The 25,663-nt window shown below is 33.7% G+C and overlaps 2 protein-coding genes across 2 annotated transcripts; one reads left to right on the top strand and one right to left on the bottom strand.

The window, feature by feature from the left end:
* Positions 1-3,173: 3,173 nt before the first annotated feature.
* Positions 3,174-5,001, bottom strand: LOC120358699. Its single transcript, XM_039453739.1, has 2 exons — positions 4,902-5,001; positions 3,174-4,075 (listed from the first exon to the last, which is right to left on the bottom strand). The coding sequence occupies exon 2, from the start codon at positions 4,073-4,075 to the stop codon at positions 3,461-3,463; it is 615 nt and encodes a 204-aa protein (XP_039309673.1). The 5' UTR covers positions 4,902-5,001; the 3' UTR covers positions 3,174-3,460.
* A 10,823-nt stretch (positions 5,002-15,824) lies between these two features.
* Positions 15,825-17,100, top strand: LOC113002993. Its single transcript, XM_026130480.2, has 4 exons — positions 15,825-16,160; positions 16,332-16,507; positions 16,672-16,779; positions 16,931-17,100. Exons 1-3 carry the CDS (start codon positions 15,962-15,964, stop codon positions 16,777-16,779), a joined length of 483 nt encoding a protein of 160 aa, XP_025986265.1. The 5' UTR covers positions 15,825-15,961; the 3' UTR covers positions 16,931-17,100.
* The last annotated feature ends 8,563 nt before the right edge of the window (positions 17,101-25,663 follow it).

Genomic DNA, 25,663 nt, shown 5'->3' with positions numbered 1-25,663 from the left:
GGTTGCTTCCCGCTCCCCACCATCGATTGTCATTTTTAATTCGTGTATTGCCACGCACGATTATTCTGTCGTTATTATTATTCTGTCACTTAAACAGTGCAGTGAATGCAGCATTCAAGTGCTTAAAAATGTAAGTAGAAACATTTTTTATTTTATAACATCCCAAACAACACGCATATTAAAACACGTATTTGTTTGGGATATGTAAATACATGCATTCATTCCGCTAAATTATGTATTAGAATCGACCTCTTCCCAAGTAGAACAACGAATCATAATAGCGTCAATATGACATAAAAGTAAATCGTGATTGATCGACATTTTGCAATCACTTTGATATCATTTTGCAATCACTTTGATATCAGGATGACTCCCTGTTAGCTCAATAATCTGAATCTATCTTAACACACATAATCCAGAAGTTCGAATGTATGTATCAAATGCATATATTGTCTTTGTAGTTTATTGGACGTTAAACAAGGACAAATAATGCTGTATGCGTTGATTTGATACGTAAATTCGAACTTCTGGAATATTCGCGTTACAGTAGGTCCAAATTATTAAGCCAAGAGATCGATTCTGTAATCTTTACGGTCGTTGTGATTTTGATATTGTTGTGCAGGTTTTTAAAAAATGTCCAAATTAATTTATTGTATGTTATTGCTTAAAATTATAATATATAGGTCCGGACAGCGAAAAAAAGCGAAAAAGAAAGAAAAGGAGGAAATGGAGATTGACAGAGATGTTGAGGAAGGAATAGATGAAGAGGCATTACTGGGCGAGGAGGAGGAAGAAGAGGAAAAGGTGGAGGAGAAGGAGGAGAAAAAAAAGAAAGAAAGGACAAAGAGAGGAGGAAAAGATCTCGAGGAAAGAAACAAAATGTAAGATATATGCTACTAATTTTTTTAAATGAGTGTTGTATTTTATTTAACTATTTTTTTACAATTCATATATTATAATATTATTTTTTTTTTTTCAGATATGGAAAACGAGGTACGCGAGACCAAAGAGGCGGAAGAAGCGCAAGAGGCGCAATAAGAGGGGCAAGAAGCGGAAGAGATGAAAGAGGAGGAAGAGGCAATTGGAGAGGAAGAGGCGGGTGGAAAGGAAGATGGAAGGGAGGCTGGAGAAGAGAATGGAGAGGAGGATGGAGAGGAGGATCGAGAGAAGGATGGAGAAATGGATTTGGACGCGGATGGGTGGGAAAAAGGGGATCATCATTTGTTTTTAATATTCAAGGTTACAATAATAAATTAATTTGTAAAACCTGAAATATATACAAAAAAGCTATTTCCCTGTATTATTTCATTATGATTAGCCTTTTTGTGGACTGACAAAATACGTCACTTGGACGACAATAAAGGTAATAAATATTTTTTTTCAAATCAACTTTGCATAAAATAATTGTAAAAATCACACGGGTTTATATATTTGTTTTTACCATTTGCCTTAAAAAAACAATTTTTAGAAAATTGCTGCGTATATTTTAATCATTATTTAACTTTAATTTTTCGAAAATATTTGAGTAAATTGCATTTTCTCACTCTTAGTTAATAAAGGTTAATATCGAGAAAAATTTGATTAAAATTGGTTAGTTTACCGACTAACGCTTCGATACCTCATATCGTATATTATTATATAATTCTTTATTAATTTTTTTTTAAGTTTTGATTAATCTTTACGTGATATTTCGTAAAAACTGTTGAAAGATTGTATTGAAATCAGATCAATAATCCTCACGCTTGTAAGTTAGAGAATAAAAATAATACTCAAGTATCCATATATTCCATTGATTTTGATTACATTATTATTATTATTATTATTATTTATTGTGCCATAATAAACGCGCGTATTATCATTTGTAAATCATGCGTATGCACGCATATGTCATTGTAACAAAATAAAAAAAGAGTGGGCGCTTTCTGGTCTCTCTACATCCCTGCCCAGAAATCGTCCGAAATCCTCTTTCTGAATTTTATGGCCTAAACGTAGCACGGAAAACGTGATGGGAGAGAGGGGAGTGAAGAGGAGGGTATCCATAGAGATAACATCGCCGCTCGCTCCATGTCTATCACCGCGATGCTTTCTCTCTCTAACTGAAGGCCTAAACAATTAAAGGACAATCACGTTGAAAGAGAAAGAAAGAAAGAGAAAGAGAGAGAGAGAAAGAGAGAGAGAGTTGCATTAAGATTTAAAAAAATTAAAAAAGCTAATTGTTTCAAAAGCATAATTTGAAGACATTTAAATAATAAAGAATTATGTAAAAACAAAAAGATGGTACATTTATTCGTGGAAAGACATTTATTTCTTCTTCATCATATGATGCGATGTTAATTAGAATTATTTTTTAAGTACTGCGTAAAATAGAATGTTTCTTTATTAAAGAACCAAATTCTCTCTTTCACTATTAAATCTTTTTTAAGTAAAAATATGAATGTGCAAAATATGGGCATAAACGTATTGATACGTATTAATATCAATGTTAATGTAAATAATTCAGACTATAATAAATAAAAAATTACGCGAAAGTAGACGTAATTAATCATTTGTGCACATTCTCGACCCTTGTTCTGGATGCAACACACGCGATACGCGTCAGATTTTATTTACAGCAAAATGGATGTTAGTACGGACAACAACCTACATCCATTTCTCGAGAGATGGATGTGGGCTGTTGTCCGTACTAACATCCACACTGTTTTTAACGGCGGGTTGCAAAATGGATGTGACATGTAGTTCCCATTCTGGCCAGAATGAATGTGCGTCACTAGTGTACGGGAGTTTCGAAGCGTTATAGGAAAAAGGCCGCCGTAGCCGCTCTCAGGTTCCTCTCTGTTGCAGGTGTCGCGTGGTCTCCGTCGGCATCCGTGTTTTTTCTGTTATGTTATTTGCCGGTAGTAGGGAGTTACAGTTTTTAACAAAAGATTATTCTACTGTATCGTTGATGTTTTTTTTCCATTATTTCTTTCTTTTTTGACATTAATATTTTCAGAACAGACCTACCGATATGTAGAAAGACAAAGTTAGGTATATTATTGTAAACAGCAGAATATCTTTCGCGATCACTCCGCAGCACTAGCAGCGTTCATTCTCCCTTTTCATGCCGACTGTTAAAGATATATATATATTGTGACGTGGCGCTCCATAGCGCCGTCCCGATAAGGCCGTGGTGGGTAGCCTGGGTTGCGTCTCTCTCCCCGGGAGGAAGAAAGGGAAGCGAATGTCCCGTTTTAGAGTACGCCTTATTGTTCTTCTTTTCCGTTCTCCGCTACAGCGCTTGCCGTCGTAGAGGGGTGGGACGAATATGAAAAGAGTATAGGCATAGATCAAGAGGACCAACAAAACTATATTTTCTTCCCTCTTTACAATTAAACATACATAAAAACTAAAATGTGCTAAGGGGCAAGGACAAGGGGCGGTAGTGGGGTTTTGTCTCTAGGGGTGGGTTCCTGTAGGCGTCCTAAACGTTTTCTTGCCGTAGTCGCTTCGAATACTCCTGCTCGCGATCCTCCTCCTCCGGCCCGTCGCGGGCAGCCTCGGCCAGTCGTTGGCGGTTGCCCGATCCCCTGGGCGCGCTTGCTGGGTCCATTCGACGGTACTCCGGGCCACAATTACGGCACGTTCGTATCGTCACGCCCCTCTCCCCGCAGCCACAGCAGAAAATCTGCATGCGGGGGAAGTTGCATTCGGCGTTTGCGTGGAATCGGGACCCGCAATACCAACACCCGCCCGCGGCGCGCAGGGGCACCGTTGGTGGTGAAGGGTTTACGGCCATCCGGTTACGGCCCACTGTCTCGCGGGCTCCCGCCCTTCCCGCCTCCCAGCTGCTCGCCCCGAAGGGGTTCGGCTCCAGGGTCTGGGAGCCGGTGTCCCGAGAGCGAGGAAACTCGGTTATCCTAGATCCATTTTCGTCTTTTGGAACGAACCTCCAGCGGTGGGCCTGTTCCATAGTGTCCCTCAGGTCCGGCCAAAAGCCTTCGTCATTATTCCTAATAAACTCCCATACGGGTCGATGGCGGTAATAGAATTTGCGGGAAATCCGCCGTAGATCTCTATTACTCATTACGGGACACATCTAGGAATCAGTAGGAAGCGTTAGATATGATCTGAGGTCCTGAACGTGGATCCTTCGTGCGAGTGTTCCGTCCAGTTGTTCCAGTTCGTAAACAACCGGATAGACCACTACGTACAAGAATCTTGATTTTGTACATTTTGCCGTCCAAGGATGGCAATATCCCCACTCCAAAGATTGCCCATTTACGGCCATGTTACCAACTATCCCAGAATGTCGCGAGAAACGTGCTTTCTTTGCATAAATTAAGTTTATGTAACAAAACTAAGAAATATATAGCTATTTAATTAGGAATATATTTTTTTACAATTTTTTCTTTCACATAAATAAAATTTTAATTTGGAAGTAAGTTTCAAAGTTGACGCTCAAGCAATTAGAAAAATTAATAAAATAAAAACAGAAAAGTACGAACCAAGCCAAATGTGTTTCAGTAACAGTTATATCTTGAAATTTAATAAATATATTTTATATTTGTTATTTCACTTTTTTAACTTGTAAAAAAGGCTAATTTTAAAACCCAAACTAAACTTTTGCGTGTTTAACCTACTACATAATCGCTATGCTTGAAAAGATTCATGTGAATTCTTTATGAGTGAAAAATAAAAAAATGAGAAGTGAAAAGTGAAGCGTGAAAAGTTTTACGTAAAATTACTTGATTGACCTCGAACAGTAACAATCTATGTGCTACATTTGCAAAGCTTGCTTACTACATATGTATATTAAAACAAACCACCTAGTATTTAAGATGATTTTGCAACAAAAAATAAATTTAAAATAACAGTCTTATTTTGCCTATACTTTATTATAAAGATAAAAAAGTAATATTTACCTCAAAGAAATTATTTATGCGATCCGATGATTCGGTACAAGGCTTGAAATATTGTTTGCTTCAGAGACGATCAATCGTGTCTTTGTGTAATAACTGATCTAAAACACAAAACAGATAATGCGTCATACAAACAAAAAAAATCAAGCAAATACATTGGATTGATATTTTTAAGTTGTATTTTTCATTTCTATTAATATTTTTATTTAATAAAGTAGTGTAATAGGGCGGTTTTAACATCCCTTGTATTAGTGCGTTTACGGTACGCGTGCGTGCGTGCGTGTGTGTGTGCGCGGGCGCGCGCGCAATATATGTATATGTATAAAGTTTATATATATACATATATATATATATATATATATATATATATATAAACTTTATACTTATACATGTATTGCCCGAATCTATCAATCCACGAAACCAGGGGCGGTACTTATCTGACACCCTGTATATATACACCCAATGAAATCTACAACGTGATAACGTGATAATGACGATATATATACACAAGGTAATCCAGACTATATATAATATCTAAGTATATATATAAAGAATTTAAGAAAGTTTTTATTATAAATCACGCTTAAACATATAAAATTAGTTAAATATAAAAAACCGTTTGTATTGTATCAGAAAATTAAGTATACGAGTAGGATTCGTTTTTTATTGCTGCATTGGACTGCACTAGCTTTTTCTTTTTGCTTTCATAAAAGTTTAAACATATACCTAAATATTATTTTTAACGCAGAATGTGCACTACTTCAGCAATAAGAAGCTTATAATACATATGATAGCTACTCTGAATCATAAAGATCAACTTAAAATTATACATTGTTTTTAAATAATTTTTTTATTTATTAGGGATTAAATCACATATTTAATCCCTAATAAATAAAAAAAATAAAAATGTTTCTTTGATATATAATAATTAAATGTTAATTTCACAATTTCAAACATATAAAGATTTAGAGCCGCTGTTCATATATCATCAAAAATTGGCTGCGTTTAGCGGAAAATACAGCTTTGCAATTGTTGTAAAATTCTTTAATATAAATGGTTAATACATTCAGATACAAAAAATAAGGGCAAATATTAATTATATCAAAGAATTTTACAACGGTATCAATAGACAAAATAGATCTATGAATGAAATAACCTCAATCTACATCTCAATAAGCAGACAATATTTTTTAAATGTTTTTTAAATGTTTTTTTAATAAAAATTTTTTCATACTTAATTTAGTTATTGTATTATATTGACATATTTTCTAGTTGCATTTTTAAACAAATAATAACAAAAAAGTTATTCCAGATGCTAATCCGCATTTATAAATATCAGTAGAAAAACTATAATTTTATATACGTTTATATAAATAATATGGTTTAATTATACATAGTTTATCCCCAGCAAACACCAAATATAAATGTAATATAACGTAGGAGCAACACGTAATATAACAGATGTTTTCCTGTAATTATATTATAATTATGTAACCTTCCTTTAAATATACAATATAACTTGGTTATAAAACTATTATAAAACTCCGTTATTTACATGTAATACTACTGAATAATAACATAACCTGCAATGTTGCGTATTATCTAACAACTATTGCATTGACAGTATGATGATGTTATATAATTTGAATTACGCGGGATTTTAACCTAATAGCATTACATTGCACGCTTCCGTTCTTTCCGTTGGTTCTCATCATAGGAGAAGGACGCCTTTGCAACTCCTGAAGATAATCCAAGGTAATCTTGTCACTTTTTTAATCAAACTGTAATGTTCATTGAACGTAATGTAAAGGTACGAAGTTTATTAATTTATATAATACTTATATGAAATATAAAAAGTAGATTAAGATAAAATTTGCATAATTAGAGGTTAGAATTGAAAGTCGCATATAAAATCAGAGATTGACACAATTATTTTTAAAGTAAAATATATTTTTCCCTTGATGCTCCACGTTAAATTGTTTTAAGTGTGACAATTGCAAAAAATTACTAATATTTTTTATAATAACATTTAAAATTTATTAATTCTTTAGTTAATTTCATTTTCATGTAACATATTTTATTGCATTTGTTCTTCTTCATGTAACATTTAACTAAATTAATTTTGAACATTGTTTTTACTCCACAGATTTGTCCTATCTTATATTTCCATCGGTCCGATGAATCTCTCTTATATTGGTGGTGGCTTCAAATCAGTTTTTACATCGATCTGATATCAATTTCTGGACCTATACTGTTTGTTGATTGGCCGATTTCATCTCTTCGATCAACTGCTATCAAGGTACAGTGTGAAATACGTTTTCTACATTATTACTTGATTTTGCATAGTGTTCAGATGTCAGAGATTGGCACAATTGTTTTCAAAGTAAAATATATTTGTCCCTTGATGCTCCACGTTAAATTGTTTTAAGTGTGACAATTGCAAAAAATTACTAATATTTTTTAACATTTAAAATTGATTTATTTAGTTAATTTTATTTTCATGTAACATATTTTATTGCATTTGTTCTTCTTCATGTAACATTTAACAAAACTAAATTTATTTTACATATAACATGGTTTTTATTCAACAGATTTGTGCTATCTTATCATGCCTAAAGATGTACGATATTTATCTAAGAGACGTTATAATCAATTAATTAAAAACGTATTAGATTCTATCGATGTTTTTCCTTTACAATCAAATGTTTCGACATCAGTTCAATAAGCGAATCAGCATGTACTTCTGAAAAAAACAATGTGTTACGTACTACATGCAATACATTGGATACAGAATGCCAAGTAAATGACGAAATAGAATCGCTATCAGAAAGCGACAGAGAACATAGTTTTTAATTAGAAAATGCTCTTGATTTGACAAATATTGATAATGCTTTTGACTTGACAAATTCTGATAATGTTCTTGACTTTACAAATATTGATAATATTTCTGGCAAAAATTTAAAAAAAGATTTGCAAACAGTTGTTGAGGACAATATTGCTCATAGTACTGTAAGTTACTTAAAATTTTGAAAAAACATGGTCATTCTGATTTACCTACTGATGTTCGGGTTTTAATGGGATCACCGCGAAATGCATCCATAAATATAAAATTTCTAGACAAGGGTCATTATGTACATTTTGACATTTCATCTGGTCTCCAACGAAACATAAACATGTATTCTGCATTTATAAAAAGTAATCATTTAAAATTAAATATTAATATAGATGGTTTATCTATTTCCAAAAGTTCCGGTAGTCAATTTTGACCTATTTTGGCGTCTATTAAAGGCATAGATGTTTATACATCACCATTTATAATTGGTATATATCATGGAATGTCGAAACCGAATGATGCAAACAAATTTTTAGCTGATTTTGTGAACGAATTTGTCTTTTTTTCTCAATGTGGTTTAGTTGTTTCTAATAACAGATATACTGTTAGTATTAACGCAATAGTATGTGATGCACCAGCCAAATCATTCATAACATATACGAAAGGGCATACTGGATATTTTTCATGTTCAAAATGTACACAAGAGGGTGATTTCAGATGTAATAGAGTAGTTTATCCTGAAACTCGTTGCACTTTACGTTCAAATGATACATTCAAAAATCGAGCTCAACCCGAGCATCATACTGGTAATTCTATACTAGAGAAGCTTTCCATTGGTATGGTATCGCAAATTCCGTTAGACTACATGCATCTTGTTTGTTTAGGTGTTGTGAAACGATTGCTACAGTTATGGGTTAGAGGTAGTATCAGATTATCAGCAGAAAATATCAAGAAAATTTCCGCTCATTTAATTGCAATCAAGTCCTGCATACTATCAGAATTCGCAAGAAAACCTAGAAGTTTATATGATATCGATAGATGGAAGGCCACCAAATTTCGCAAATTTTTTCTCTATACTGGCGTTATCGTTATGAAATCAGTATTAGCACCTACGTTTTATAATCATTTTCTTTCTTTGAGTATTACAATAAGAATATAAACTGATCCACTATTATTTATAATATTTAACGATTATGCACATTCATTATTATTGTGGTTTGTGTCAAACTATGGTACTATTTATGGTGATTGTTGGGACCCTTGGGGTCTCATGCAGCGTGCCGCCCGAACAGACGCCGAGAGAGGTGGCGCTATCATGAAGGGCGCCGAAAACGTGTGTGTGCGCGCCTCGCAGACAGGGAGTGTGTGTAGGTTTGAGACACGCGAAGCGGGATGTGGACGACTTCCACGCCTTTACGTATAGATACTTAAGCTGTTATTTGGCACCCAAAGGACACAACAATTGGCGCTACGGTTATAACTCAATTTTGAGGTTATACGAACCACGTATAAAATTCACGATGGATCAGTACTCAAGTACACTGCGTTAACAGAAAGCCAGTAAAAGCTAGCAGGAAGACAGCAATTGTTTATGCAACAAATGGTTGAGTCACAAAAGCAGATGATGAGTTTGCTAACAAATAAAGTACAAGGTAATTCCGCTTTTACATCGTCGCAGTTGGGAACGGATAGCAACTTGTCCGCCCCCCTTGCCAAATCATCCCAGTTTTCAAATCTGGCTGAACGATTGGGTTTATATTCACGAGCCGACTAAGTGCAAAACCTTTACACTGTGGTACGAGCGACACGAAGGCACCTTTATCGATGGTGCGAGAGGCTTAACAGAGGAAGATAGAAAGCAGTTACTTCTAAATGCCCTCGGCGATGATGAGTATCAACGATTATTGAGTCGTTTATCACCTTCCAAGCCACACAATTTAAGTTTTGCAGATATCGTCAAACATTTAAAAAAGCAATTTCATGACAATAAGTCACTTTCTCAACGTCGGTTTGAAGCTTTAAATTATCGAGCAACACCGTCCGTGGCTGTAATCGACATTCTTGATCGAATTAGCATCATGGGGGATGCTTTTGAAATTAATAATTTCAATATAGATCAACTCAAAATTTTGCTTGCAGCACTAGCGTTAAGTGGTCATGCTTATCAGACAGAACGTACTCTTCTGTTTAAGATTACAGCCGAAAAGGAAAACTGTACATTCAATGACATCAAAGAAATTTACTATGCTCATGTGGAACGTACTGCAGATGTGAGACGAGTCAAGGATCAACATTTTCCGGAAATCAACGCTGTACAAAAATATTCTAAATCCAAACCAAAGGAGAAGGAATCGAAACGTTACATAAAGCCTTCTACAAGTAAATCGTCATTTTCACAATGTCGTGGATGCGGTCTCTCAACTCACAAGAGAGATGACTGCTCTTTTAAAAATTCAGACTGTAGAATCTACAAGAAGACTGGTCACATAGCAAAGTCTGTTGGTCAAAAGGTAAAAAGAAGGTCGAAAGTATTCATTTTAAAGGTGTTTCAGGAACCGGTCAACAACATAGAAAATATGTGGAAATCTTGCTAAACGACAAGCAAACTAAGATGTAACTAGACACAGGCGCAGATGTAACAGCGATTGGATCTAAGATATGGACAAATATAGGATGTCCACCTTATAAATCTACTTGCGTAAATGTCTCTAGACACAAGTTGAATACGAAAGGATATTTCAACGCAACCTTAAGTTACAAAGGAAAGATTACAAAAAGGCCTGTTATTGTGTTAAATCGCTTAAAAACAGTACTTATAAGTGCATAGGTAATCGATGAACTCAAGTTGGTAGAATGTGACCAAGGAGTTACAGGAAATCAATTGGCCATCAACACGGTCAAAGATACTTCCTTGTCGAATCAATTCCCAGAACTATTTAGTGACAAAATTGGGGAATGTACAAAGGCTAAAGTCAAGCTACGCCTTAAAAAAGACGCTTATTCAATTCACGCACAACGCCGTCCAGTTCCACTCGCACTGGAAGAACAGCTCAACGCCGAGATCGATCGGCTTATTAGTAATGAAATTCTAACTCCAATTGACACATCAGAGTGGGCAGCTCCGATTGTCGTCGCAAAGAAACCAAATGGAAAACTACGCATTTGTGCTGATTATTCCACAGGATTGAACGAAGCACTAGAATCTGATGATTATCCCATTCCAAATATTGAGGATATCATGGCAAAACATCGAGGGAATACAAGGTTTACTCAGTTGGATCTTTCAGACGCGTATTTCCAAATGAAATTGGATGACGAAAGCAAACCTTTAACTACAATCAACACGCATCGAGGATTGTTTGTATTCAATCGGCTGGTTTTTGGTCTAAAACCAGCACCGGCAATAATCCAATGCACTCTGGAGCTCTCGCAGATATACCAGGTGTTCTGATTTATCTGGATGATATTCTCATCGATGGATGCGATCGTCTGGAGCATGACACACGTCTAAACGCTGTTTTGAACAGACTTCAAGACTGGGATTTCAGGTTGATCTTGGGAAAATGTAAGTTTTATACGTCATCAGTAAAGTATCTAGGATTTATTATTTCTTCCAGAGGAATCGAGCCAGATCCAGCGCGTATTCAGCCAATACGTGAAATGCGGATTCCAAATAATTCAAAGGAAGTTAGATCATTCCTTGGACTAGTCAATTATTACGGAAAATTTGTACCAAATCTACATCGCTTAAAGGCTCCGTTGGAAACATTATTGAAAAAAGATACCCCGTTTAGATGGACTTCAGCTTGCAATCAAGCTTTTCACAAGGTAAAAAAAGTTTTATCGAGTCCTCTTTTACTTGCACATTATGACTCTGCACAAACGCTAATAGTCGCTGCGGATGCAAGTCCGGCAGGTATCGGTGGTGTTTTATTACAACGCTACCCAGATGGCCAAGTAAAAGCTGTCTTTCACATGTCTAAGGTTTTGACGAAGACTCAACAAGGTTACAGCCAAATTGAAAAAGAAGCTTTGGCGCTTGTAACTGCGGTCGTACGATTCAGAAAGTTTATATTTGGTCGAAAATTTATTCTTCAAACGGATTACCGACCCCTATTAACGCTATTCCGTACTTCAAAAACGAAGGGTTTAGATACCCGTACTGCAAATCGTTTAAAGCAATGGGCTCTCTGCCTTATTGGTTATAATTTCGACATCGAATATGTCAGAACAGAACACTTTGGACAAGCGGACGCCTTATCGAGACTCATTCAAGAGGCTAGAGCAGAATCTTCTGATCCAGAATTGGAAGAAGTAGTAGCTTCCTTACAACAGCTGGAAACGGAAATTCAACAAATAGTGCAAGAATCAGCCCAGAGTCTACCTAAAACGACTCGGGAAGAGTTGCAACGAGAAACATACAAGGACGGAATTCTAGCCGAAGTTATCGATCGTTTACAAGTCGGATAGCAAAAATCCGATACGAAAGACAAGGATCTGCTTCCTTATTATCGTCGTCGTCAATATTTAACCGTCGTAGAAAAAACTCTTGTGTCTGACGATAAAATTGTTATTCCGCACAGTCTTCGGCAAGCTGTCCTACGACAACTGCACATTGCACATCCAGGTATTCGTCGAATGGTACAGTTGGCTCGACGTTACTTTATTGGCCTGTAATGCACGCTGACATCGAGGATTTTGTCAAGAAATGCAAACATTGTGCGGAAACCGCTCCAAATCCTACGAAGAAACCTCTTCATCCATGGCCGGAATCAAAATCACCGTGGCAACGTGTTCACATGGACTTTGCAGGTGCAATTCATGGACAATGGGTGCTTATCACAGTCGATAGCCACTCAAGATTTATGGATGCTGAATGGTTTTCAACCATTACAGCAACAGCTACATGCAAATATTTGCGTCGTCTATTTTCGAGATATGGCCCACCAAAGGCTGTAGTTTCTGACAATAGAACGCAGTTTACAGCAGAAGAATTTGTGGAACTCTGTGAGGACTTCAATATTATTCATTTACGTAGCCCTCCAAGACATCCTCAGTCGAATGGATTAGCAGAACGTATGGTAAATACGCTGAAACGCTCTTTAGATTTACAAGTTCCGTCGCAGAGAGAAATTAAATTAAATCAGTTCCTGTATATGTATAACTATACACCGTGTGAGGTAGCTCCGGATCACAAATCTCCAGCAGAAGTATTCTTTGGACGAAAATTTCGTACGCCCTTGGAGATTTTCAACCCGAAAAGCAAATCGGAAGGGAAGCTATCTTATCAGCAGAAAAGAATGAAGAACCTGTTCGACACTCATCATGGGGCAAGAACTCGAAAATTTATTCCGGGACAATTGGTGACGGTACAGTTGGCAAACGGCCGTCGAGTCCCTGGAAAGATAATCGACTGCATAGGATCTACAATAGCACGAATAGATAAGGATATCATCAAACGGCATTTCAACCAAATCTGGAAGCGCGCCGTTTCCTCGGACGAGAGGAACGAAACGGTAAACGAGGAGTTGTTACCGGCAGTACAAAATCCGGTGACAGATCCCTTATTGTCTCCCCTATCGTTCGAAGGGGCCAACCTCACCTTCAATAAGGATGTTTCCGCCCAGGAACCAGCTATACGGCGCTCTAGCCGACTCGCAGACAAAGATCGCCCAGATTACAAGAAACTAGGAGGAGTACGCCGCTACGGGAAACGTCCTTCTTAACAAGGGAGGAGCGTTGGGACCCTTGGGGTCTCATGCAGCGTGCCGCCCGAACAGACGCCGAGAGAGGTGGCGCTATCGTGAAGGGCGCCGAAAACGTGTTTGTGCGCGCCTCGCAGACAGGGAGTGTGTGTGTAGGTTTGAGACACGCGAAGCGGGATGTGGACAACTTCCACGCCTTTATGTATAGATACTTAAGCTGTTATTTGGCACCCAAAGGACACAACAGTGATGAATATGTTTCACACAACGTACATAATCTACTCCATTTTTCGAAAGATGTCAAAACGTTTGGTTGTTTAAAACTTTAGTTGTTTCAAATTTGAAAATTATATGCAAAAAATAAAGAAAAAATTACATAATTCTGGAAAGCCATTGCAAGAATTGTCTAATCGCGTATTCGAAAAATTACTAATTCCAATTCAACCGTGTCGTGTGGAACAGCATCCGATCGTTATTTACAAACCAAAATCGATGAACAATATATCTTGTGTGCAATTTAAAAACTTCAAAATTTTTACTAATGACATAGACAATTTCGTTTTGTTTCATGATGGATCTATGGTATTTATATCAGATATACTTGAAAATAATGACGTGTATTACTTATTCGAGCACGACGTTCTTTAAATCCAAAATCTGTATTTAGTATTCCATTCTCTTTGGAAAAACTTGGCATATTATTAGGAGTATAAATAAGTTTTCGCCGTTTCACAAAAAATGGCACCACTAGTATGTTATGGTTGAAATTGTCTGTTGTAAAACGTTATATCGTAAGGTTGGACATCTGGCAACAACATAACCTTAAAATATTAGCGATTTTGTATCAGCATCATATATCTTTTTTCGTGCGAAAATGTCGAGTTTTGAGCCGAATAAGCGTCATTTGCGGGAGCTTTTGATTTACTTCTTTAATTTGAAGAAATCTGCAGCCGAGGCGCATCGATTGCTTGTAGAAGCATATGGTGAGGCTGCCTTAAGTGAGAGAAGTTGCCGTGAGTGGTTTCACAAGTTTAAGAACGGTGAATTTGACGTCGAAGAACGTAGCGGAAGGCCGAAAGTGTACGAAGACGCGGAATTGGAAACATTATTAGATAAAGATTTGTGCCAAACGCAAGAAGCAATTGCACTTACATTAGGAGTGACTCAGCAATTTCACATCGCTTAAAATCATTGGGAATGATTCAAAAACAAGGAAACTGGGTTCCATATGAATTGAAGCCGAGAAACGTTGAACGCCGATTTTTCACATGTGAAATGCTGCTTGCCAGGCATAAACAAAAGGGTTTTTTGCATCGTATAGTCACTGGTGATGATAAAAGTGGATCCACTACGATAACCTAAAAAAGAAGAAATCATGGGGATCACCTGGCCACGTTTCAACATCGACAGCCAAGCCGAACATTCATGGAAAAAAGCTCATATTGTGTATTTGGTGGGAACAGCTTGGTGTCGTGTATTATGAGTTGCTCAAACCGAATAAAACCATTACTGGGGCTCTCTACCAAGCACAATTGATGAGATTGAGCCGAGTACTCAAGGAAAAACCTGCCTACTACTACTCCAGACACGACAAAGTTATTCTTCTGCATGATAATGCTCGTCCACATGTTGCGGTGCCGGTCAAAACCTACCTGGAAACACTCAATTGGGAAGTTTTACCCCACCCGCCGTATTCACCAGACATTGCTCCTTCTGATTACTATCTGCTTCGATCGATGGCGCATGGCCTGTCTGAGCAACACTTCACGTCATATGAAGATACAAAAAATTGGGTCGATTTGTGGATAGCTTCAAAAGATGAAGCATTCTTCCGACGCGGTATCCGTATGCTGCCAGAAAGATGGGAAAAAGTAGTAGCTTGCGATGGACAATACTTCGAATAAAACATTAGGTACCATTCTTTCACAATAAATGCCCAATTTTTGATAAAAAAACGGCGAAAACTTATTTATACTCCTAATAGTAATATTAATGAATACTTCGGATATTATTCAAGTTCGAATAACACAAATACAAAAAAAATGTTTAAAAATAAAAAGTAATGTCGATGCTGATTTTGTAATTCCTCTTCAATTTTGTAATAATTAAATAAAATACGTAACAATTGACTTTAACATATTTACATGTTTCTGAGTAAACAATCGTCTTTAAGATGAATAATGTACATTTTTCAGAAGGACAACAAATCTTTATATGGTAAGCAAAAGTTAACGATTTTATTAATATTTTTTTAATGTTATATTTTAATTATTTAGTGATGTTATTTATTTTATTTTTTAATTTTTTATTGCTATTAAAAATTTGGAGTATATTTTTACACATTTATATATTAAAACAATTATAAATATTGATATGTATAATGAAAAATATTAAAGCAATATTTTTGAAAAATATATATAAAAATTGGTATTTTTGTTTAAGTAAAACTTATTAGCAATTTGTGTACATTATTGGTTTTTTCTAGATTTGTTATACATACAAAATGACTTCTTGTTCACAAAATAATGAATACGCAGTGGTCCGTTTTTTATCGGACTGTACATACTCAGAAGTGCCAAAAAAAATGGCTTATTAAAAATGTCGAGAGTTTTATGTGCTGGTGGCCACCACGATATTCAAACACTGCAACGTTAATCGCGAATTGCGTAAATCCTAATTACGACTTGTGGAATAAATATGAAGTAGAGGTAGTAAAATATTGTTGTAAGTACGTCTTTTATTTCGGAGATACTCTTTTGTAAAATTTCAGTAATGTTATACTAAAATACTCTTTTCAAATTCTAATTGAAACCGCAGTATTGAAAACTATGTAGACTTTTACTATGTAGAGTTGAACACTCTTTACAAAGTATTACTGATTTCTTTTTATTACAGCTTCTCTTGAATCAACGCGAAAAAACGCAGCAGACGAACTGCAGACGACCACACGACAGATGAGGAACGATTTGGCCGAAGCAAAAGGCAGCACGTTCCTTATCAACCATATACAACAACATCCGACAAAGACTGTAAAAAGCAAAAAGAGTACGAGAGTACTGCAAGAAACAAAAGTACGTATGTGTCTATTAATGTACGTATGTTTTACATTAAAATATAGTAATATAGTTTAGTAACTTTCAATATTTAGAAATCTAGTGTAAATATAAGCTAATTTTTTTATAATTATGTTAAATCCAACCAATTATTTTAGTCTTATATAAGTTTTTTTTTATAGAAAAACGATTGCAATCAAATTCAATTATGTCAAAAATACCATCATATCCAGACAATTTTGGATCAATTGTACAAGATGGTACTGGCAAAACTACACCTACAGAATTAAGTAAGTAATAATTGATACATTAAAATACACAAGTATATGCTGAATGGTTTTGTAGCAATTGAATATTACTGTTGTAATAGGCTTTTGTAGATTATAATTGTATAAAAATTGCAATTATAATTTTATATAATAATTATAATCATTAATACAGCTCCAAAAGAAGTAAATCCACTGATTATTCGTGAATGTTTACCAGACATGCAAGATGTATCTGAACAAGAATTCAATATACCTATAATAATAGAAGGTATACTATATTAAAATCGACAAAACTAAATTTTAGCAGTAATATTACATAATTAAAACTATTTTAGATTCTGTTCCTCAACTTACGCCAGTCAACTTAAAGGAAAGCCTGAGTTTAAAAGTTATATATTTTCTTTATATAGGGGAGACCGGGGCAAATCGTTAGACCTTTTTTTCTTTTATGTCTCCTAAGTTCTATATTAATTAAAAAAAAAACATGAGCCGGTTTAAAAAGTTGAACCTTCCCCTTCACAATGCCGATATAAATAAAACATGCAAATATACTTGCTTTAAATTACATATAAAAATGTCGAGAATTAAGAATAGCCCCAAGCCCGGGGTAGGTTGAATTCGTAACTAGTCCGGGAATATTCCGAAATTTGTATTTTAAGTTGAAAGTCTGTAAAAAAGCTGTTGTTAAGACTTTCTTTTATTTAAAAAAGGATGTAGGTATACAAAAAACAAATGCAAACATACACTTTCGCATGTTCTTTTATGCCATCGGTGTGACAGATTTCCTAACCTCACAAGTGTCAATCTTTAACGCTTTATAACTTTTTACCTGCTTAAGAGCGACGATTTTATATTCATATTCATGTTCTATGTACTAAAAGACACAATATTATCAAGTTTGAACTAAATCAATGAAGAACTTTACTTCAATGTTTAACTCTGCGTAGCGCAGACGTTCGTAACACAGCCGAAGGGTTAGGGTTACCCAACTTAAGTTAGGCGCTACAATCAGTATTAACGAATCGCCCCGGTGCTCGGTATTACGAATAGCGCCAACATCAACTGTGCGCATTATGGTGTATGATCGACAAAAGTAGACATCACACAGCAAAAAGTAAACACGAAATGTTTCAAATACATTCAACTGGACACGATACATTCAAAGTTTTCAAAAAAACCTTATTATCTTATTTAAATTTCGAAAAAATGCCGACTATCAGAAATTACTTTGACTGTCGCAAAACACATTTTTTACTGTTACGACTTCAATATGACACCGTTACCAACAAATCTTTGTTAGCAACATCGTTACATTAGGACGTGTTTACAGTGTTTAAAGTAAATTTTTAATATGTACCCATAAAAAGATATTTCCAATTATTGAATTACCCCGTCTAACAATTTGCCCCGGTCTCCCCTATATTATTTTACTTATTTGAAATATTTTAATTATTTAGATATATGCATATTTAGATTATTTTAAAATATTTGTACCTTTTATGAGTAAAAATCTCTCTCTCTGTGTGTGTGTGTGTGTGTGTGTGAAAGAGAGAGAGAGAGAGAGAGTGTGTGTGTGTGTGTGTGTGTGTGTGTGTGTGTGTGTGTGCGCGCGCGCGCGCGTTTGCGTGTGCGTGTGCGTGTGCGTGAGCGTGTGCGTGTGTGTGTGCGTTTGCGTGCGCGTGTACGTGTGCGGTACGTATGCGTGCATGCTCGTGCGTGCGTACGTGTGTGCGTGCGTGCGTGCAATTTAATCAAGCTGATTATAATTGAGTATTCTGAATATTTATTGATTGCCAATTATGTTATAAAAACTCTTAAAGATATAAAACGGAATGCAGCGTGATATTAAGAGATAATAACGAACGGTTAAAAATCTGGAGGATGCAATTAAAAACCGTACATTACAGGTGAAAAATAAGGAAAATTTTATTGTGCAATGTTTTCCTATCAGCTCAATTGAGGACATAAAAAATATGGAAAATATGTTGACAGATACTAAAGAAGCAAATACACAATTCGTAAGTTTTTATATTTATGTGAATTTTATATATTTCCTCTTGATAACTTTATGAATAGTCATATAACAATTATCAGATTCGTATATGCCTTGCTTATATTCTGTTTTTTTTTTGTACGTTTTTTGATATCTCAGACCTTACCATTGGAAACGAAAATTTACGTCAAAGTTGACACACATAAAATTCACATCATACTATTCTAGAATAAGCACCCAGCAAACACAGAAAATAATAGTTATATAATTTGTGTGTGTCACGTTATATAACAAATTTTTACATTCTAGCAATATTGTAGTTATATAAAATTTAATTGTTGATATTACAACACAATAAATTATAACAGTCATATAACTGCCGTTTATCAGGTTTATATAACAATCACTTTATTTTAATAATATCTGTTATAAAACTAAATTATTAATACGACTCCTCCCTGTCGAAAATGTGCGATTAAAACCGATTAAAACGGAATCCTTTTTAATTGATTTTATTCTGTTTTAATCGATTCAATCCACGAGCGGATTAAAAAGTAATCAGTTTTTATTATATACGAATTGTAATTGATTTTAATATCGCTTTCGTGAATTATTTAAGTTTAATGCATAATATAAAAATTTTTTTAAATTTTAATTCATTTGCATTAAGACTCCTAAATACTCTCAGCGACCACGTTTCAAAATCCTGACATTAGTAGCAAGAAATATTATGCTGAAACGCTGAAAATTCTTGCGTGCTATTTTTTAAATAAAAAACTATTTTGATAAAATAACATTGTACATCATTTTAACTAATTTGTAAAATTGTTCGAAAACTATTTTTTTCTTGACGGTTGTCAAGAATTATTAATTGCCAAAAAAAACATAGCTTTCGGACAATTTTACAAATTTGTTAACGTGATTTATAGTGTTGTTATCAAAATATCTATTTAAAAATGGTACATAAGAATTGTTAGCGTCTCAACGTGTCACATCGCATTAAAATTTGATTTAATTATAATTTATGAAATTCTGTAATTTTGAATTAAAATGGATTTAACAATTGAGTTCTGGCGCCACCACTAGGTGGCCACGCCGTGGGAGATTTTCTCGTGAGTCGAGTGCGGCCACATGCCTTATATCTAGGCGCCACGGCGGCCGACTCCCCAGCTCATTCTTCAGTGAGACTTTTAGGAGCTGCTTATTGTAACCTTGAGACGAATACTCGCTCTCACTTTTTTCATCTCTCAAACATGATGTGTGCGTGCGTGCGTGCGTGCGTGCGTGCGTGCGTGCGTGCGTGCGTGCGTGTGTGTGTGTGGAACGCTGTTCCACATAAAATTTTATATTTTTATGTGTAAATAACAATTTGTATTGTTATTTAACTTTGTATATAAATTAAATGTTTATTTCAAATTTAATCTTTTTTTAATCCTTTTTAACAAAAAGGATACAAGAAATATTTTTTGTAAATTAAACATTTATTTCATTTACATTAATGTATTCTGTTTTAATAAATCTATCTGGGTTCCGATTGGGTTCTTATTTTCAATCGGTTTTAATACCATATTTTCGGTACAGAAATCCCGATCGATTCGGATTACTTTTTTTTTTAATCGGTTTTAATCGTACATTTTTGACAGGTCTGTATAACAAATATAATACAACTGTTATGTAACTGTTATTTTTCTTATGAGTGGAAAATTACAACTAACATGGACATTACATGTAACGCGCATGTTATATTGCGTGTTACTTTCGATTTTATTTTATTAGCATTGCCGTTATGTAACTGTGATTGCTGGGCAGATTAAAAATTGCAAATAGAAGATTACAATTTAACCCATTACATAATTTAATTTAATTTAATCAATTGTAATTGTAATTGAATTGTATTTGAGTGTACATTTTTACATACGTTAGTACATTTAATATGAATTACTAATAAAAATGTGTTTTTATAGAAAAGATTTTTACTGAAAATTGGCGGAAACAATCCACGGGATAACATCCAACGGATTTTAAAGAACATTTTTACAAATAAATGTGCCATGGATTGTTCATGGAAAGGAAGAAAAGAAAATTTTAAAATCTGTAATCTTCAGTTAATCAAGATTATGAAAAGTATGTATTCAGATACATAAAAAAATCTTAAATTAAATTTTATAAATAATTTACTTTAATTCTTTTATCTCTTTTCAAGGAGAGGTTATGTCGCGTCACGTCAGTCTCACAGAAGCGGAATTTGATAACATTGTGGCAGAATGGTTTTAATTTGCAAAGCAACGCCAACAACGAGAAAATAAGGAAAATGTTGCTGATGCGCATTAATATATTATCGTATTACTTCGTACTAATTAGCGTTATATTAAAATAACACTTATTATTTAAATGTTAAAACTTTTAACATGATAATTAACGTTTTAAAAAATGTTATGTAGTTGATAACGACTAAATTCTAACGCATTTTTATTCCTTTATACACATACATTTACAGATGTATATACCAAAGCATTAATTATTAATAATATTGATAAAAGTGTACTATTTGAAATTAAATACCTTTAAATGGAGCCACACTTTTTGTACACTTTGTTTGTATGAAGCATTATTACATAGTTAATAAAATCTGTATACAAAAGCTGATATCAAAATTATATATCAGAAATTTTGGTGTATGTGTATAAAGGATTATATTATGTTATTGTGACTCATTAATTTGTAATTCTTGAGGTTCGATTTAAATTTTATTTTTGCTCATAAGTGCAAGATTTGCTATGATCTCAGATAAAATATGCATTATACCTACAGCGAAAATGATTATTAACAAATTGTATTTTTGTTCTTTAAGACACTTTTGTTTTAATATAATTTCAGTAGAAAAAATATGCAGTATGTATGCAGTAAATATAATTACTACACATTACATTTTTCCACGTGTTTCTTTTTATTATATCAATATATATTTTGTTAAAACTTTAATAAATAGAGAAATTTAATATATGTTAAAAAATCTTTTCTCGCTAGTGTTTTCCTAAAATTTCAAATTTTACGTATTATTTCTAATACTAAATGCACATAATGATGCACATGTTATTTATATGATATGCACTTTCATAACTTGAATTTTGAATGTTATGACAGATGCCGTAAAATAAGTCTTACCCTTCTAAAAATTCCAGGTATGTCCAGATTTAAAATTATATACGGTCGTATCAGGACATATCTGGACAAATCAGGTCTTAACTGACACAAAATTCATCCAAGTAAAAAATTAAATTTGATTATACACGCAATTCCAAGTTCATGGTATTTAGTTGGAGTTCCAGATATAAGTCTTATCCGTTTACATTCATAATTCCAAGTACGTTTAAACAAGTATGAAATTTATGGCATAAAGTTTACTAGTTTTTACATGGAAGTTCGGTAATTTGGTTTATGTAAGGATTTCCGTGTTTAAATAAGTATAAGGATTTAGTATGAGTTTCCTGTGAAAGATTGGTCTGAAATTGCATGTACATTAACGTATTCAATTGAAAATATACAATATATGGAGTTCCAGAGAGCGATATAAGTACACGCCTTTATATGCAAACTCAGTGCTGATAGAGGTTGGACGCAATATGCAATTCCGCATACAATACATGTATGCGGTTATATTTGGAAATCCAAGGTTTGATCACTGGATAATCCAGTACATCTTTTCGAAATTATGCGAAAGTGATCACAATTGGAAATCCATGATTTGTACTAAATATGTTTTAAAATGGATTTCTATACTAGGTTATATTTGGAAATCCAAGGCTTGATAACTGGTAGATAATCCAGTATATCTTTACAAAATTATGCGAAAGTGGTCAAAATTGGAAATTCATGATTTGTACTAAATACGGTTTTAAAATAGATTTCCGTACTGGGTTATATTTGGAAATTCAAGACTTGATCACTGGTAGGTAATCCAATACATCATTCTGAAATTATGAGAAAGTGGTCAAAATTGGAAATCCATGATTTTTTAAAATTGTTATAAACAATAGTCATAAACAAATTTTTCAGGAAAACTGATTACGTTAGTCCCGGTCTACAATTTATTTTGTAAGCCCTAAGCCGTAAGAAATTGACCAACCATGGTCGATTATTTTCCTTATATTTAACTATGATTGGTCAATTTCTTACGGCTTATCTACTACACCTATTGTGGACTGGGACTTAATCGATTGTATATATGGGAAAGTTACTAAAGAAACTAATATGATGCTTTCTTAGACTGCGTTCCGATATACACTGCAAGTACTGAAAATCTATAGTTCACGTTACGTATACTATAGATTTTCAGTACTAGCAGTGAATTTCGGAATGCAGCCTTAATTGTATAGTAGTTATATAATTGTTATAAACAAATTAGTTGCAAAATAGATTTTTGCAACGTGCTTTTTATGTCAATAATGTTTTTTACATTTCGGTCTTATTTCTAATTGTTATTTTTTAATAATTTGTTTATAAAAATTGATATAAACAAATTATTAAAAATTGACTATAGAGGAAAACCGATTGCACAAATCGATTCTACGAGAAAAAATATTAAAGAAACACGTAATTCTTTCTAAATTGTCGTAGTTGTTATAAACAAATTAGTTGCAAAATCGGTTTTTGCAACATACTTTTTACGGCTTCATTTTTGGTTATGACTGTATGAGGCATGCGAGAGTAATGCAAGAGATAGAGATGCTAGTTGTGACTGTATGTAGTATCGGTAATACGCGCGTCGCGGCTACTACGTCGATCATAGAGACCCTCTAATAAGAGTCTGGCCATCACACGTATTTCGATATACTTCGATTTGAGGAGTTCTGATTGGTCCGCCATTTTTTCTCTAATGACGTGAATAGGCCTGTTCGTGTTGCTGCCCCTTTTGAATTAATTTCTTTGTCGTCTCTCTCTTTCTTACGATCGAATATATATTTATCTCATCTCGAGTGCAAAAATTTTTGGGGATTTTAAGCAACTCGAACAAACCTAATATCATATGGTATCATCTATCATCTTCATTGACCTAGTTTACACCGAACACTTGACACGCATACTAACAAGTAATAGCGTTTTTCATTGGGAAAACTAGTGCGAACTGAATGTGCACTTGCTACAGGTAATTGGGCGTTTCCGTTGGCACGGTCATCGCGCAAACCGAAACGTCCAATTGCCAGCAGCGAGTGCACACTCAGTGCGCACTAGTTTTCCCAATGAAAAACGCTGGGTGTTTACGATAACTAATCGGATCTCCGATTGGATTGAACAATGGTACTCAACGTAGGTATAGAAAATTTCCCTAGGCTAATCGGATTGACGATTGCTGTCTCAAATGTAATCCGATTGATGACGAAAGCGTGGAGACCGAGAAGCATGCTTGAAAAGTAAGTCTCTTTACTTTTTTAAATAATAACACAAAAAATCAAAGATAAAGTTAAAAAGAATGATTTGAATTTAGATTTATTGTAATTTTTTTTGTCTAAACACTGGATTTCGTTTCAATTTCTGTTTGTAAAAATTAATTAATCTATTCTAAAGTTTGTGGTTATATCGGAAACAAATTAAAATTAATAAAAAATTATTAATTATTAGGTACATATTAAAGCATATAATATTTCAAGTATATCATATAAAATTCCTGTTTATTATAAACTTAGTAAAAATAACTTTGAAATTATTTAACTACATTATACATTAATCAATATTAATTTACATGTTAAAAATCAATAATGTCTCTGAAAACGTTTTTTTTTATTCTTTTCCAGATCGTAAATAAACTTCAACACCAAGAATAAATAAAAATTACTGAAAAATGGATTTATATGAAGAGGGCATTATTGAACAATATCAATTTGTGCTAACTTAAAATTTGTAAAATCTACTTTTCTTTATTAGTTGTTTATTAGAGAGTAATAATATAGAAATGAAATATACGCATCATATATGCATACAATTATTTGAATTTTATTTATGTATATTCCGTTCTTATATTATTACTCTCTAATGAACAACTAACAAAGAATAGCAGATTTTACAAATTTTAAGTTAGCACAAATTGATAATGTCCCACATAGCACGTAATATTGCAGTGATATCACAGCAATATCACTTTTACATTGCAATATTACAAATGAAATATTGCAGAAATATCACGAAATATTACTGTGATATCACAGTAATATCAAAATGTCCGCGAAAACGCATCACTGTAATATTACTGTGATATTTCATAGTAATATTACTGTCATATTTCAAAATATTTCTGTGATGTTTATGTGATATTTAAATAATATTGCAAGAAATTAAATAAATAAATTATTTTACTTCATTTTATTTTTATTGTTATTCTTAATATTATTTTCATATTGTTATATGTAATATATATTAGACATAGAAAAAAATAATTATATTTATTAAAACAATACAATAATGTAAACGTAATAAATGTTTAACTTACAAAAAAAATCTCTTGTATCCTTTTTCATTTTTGTTAAAAAAGATTCAATTTGAATTATAATTTTAATTTATGTTCAAGATTAAATAACAATACAAAATATTATTTACATTTAAAAATATAAAATTTTATGTGGAACAGCGTTCCACACGTACCCCTTGAAAAAAAAGTTGATAAACTTGTTTCAATAAACTGATTACTGATCAGTAACTGATGATGTTTTATCAGTTAACTGACAAAATATAATCCGTTACTGATCAGAAATCAGTTCATTAAAACAAGTTTATCAACTTTGTTTTCAAGGGACGTCACATTGGGAAAAAAATTAGAACGAGTATTCGTTTCCAAATTACAACAAGCAACGATTTTCTTTAAAATCTCACTGAAGTGTGAGCTAGTGAGTCGTGGTGAGTTGGCTCGGTTGGCCGCAG

The sequence above is a fragment of the Solenopsis invicta genome, chromosome 9 (genome assembly GCF_016802725.1).
Source record: "Solenopsis invicta isolate M01_SB chromosome 9, UNIL_Sinv_3.0, whole genome shotgun sequence".
Taxonomy (NCBI): Eukaryota; Metazoa; Arthropoda; class Insecta; order Hymenoptera; family Formicidae; genus Solenopsis; species Solenopsis invicta.
Note: the sequence above shows the minus strand (reverse complement) of the source record. Positions and strands in the feature narration are given on the sequence as shown.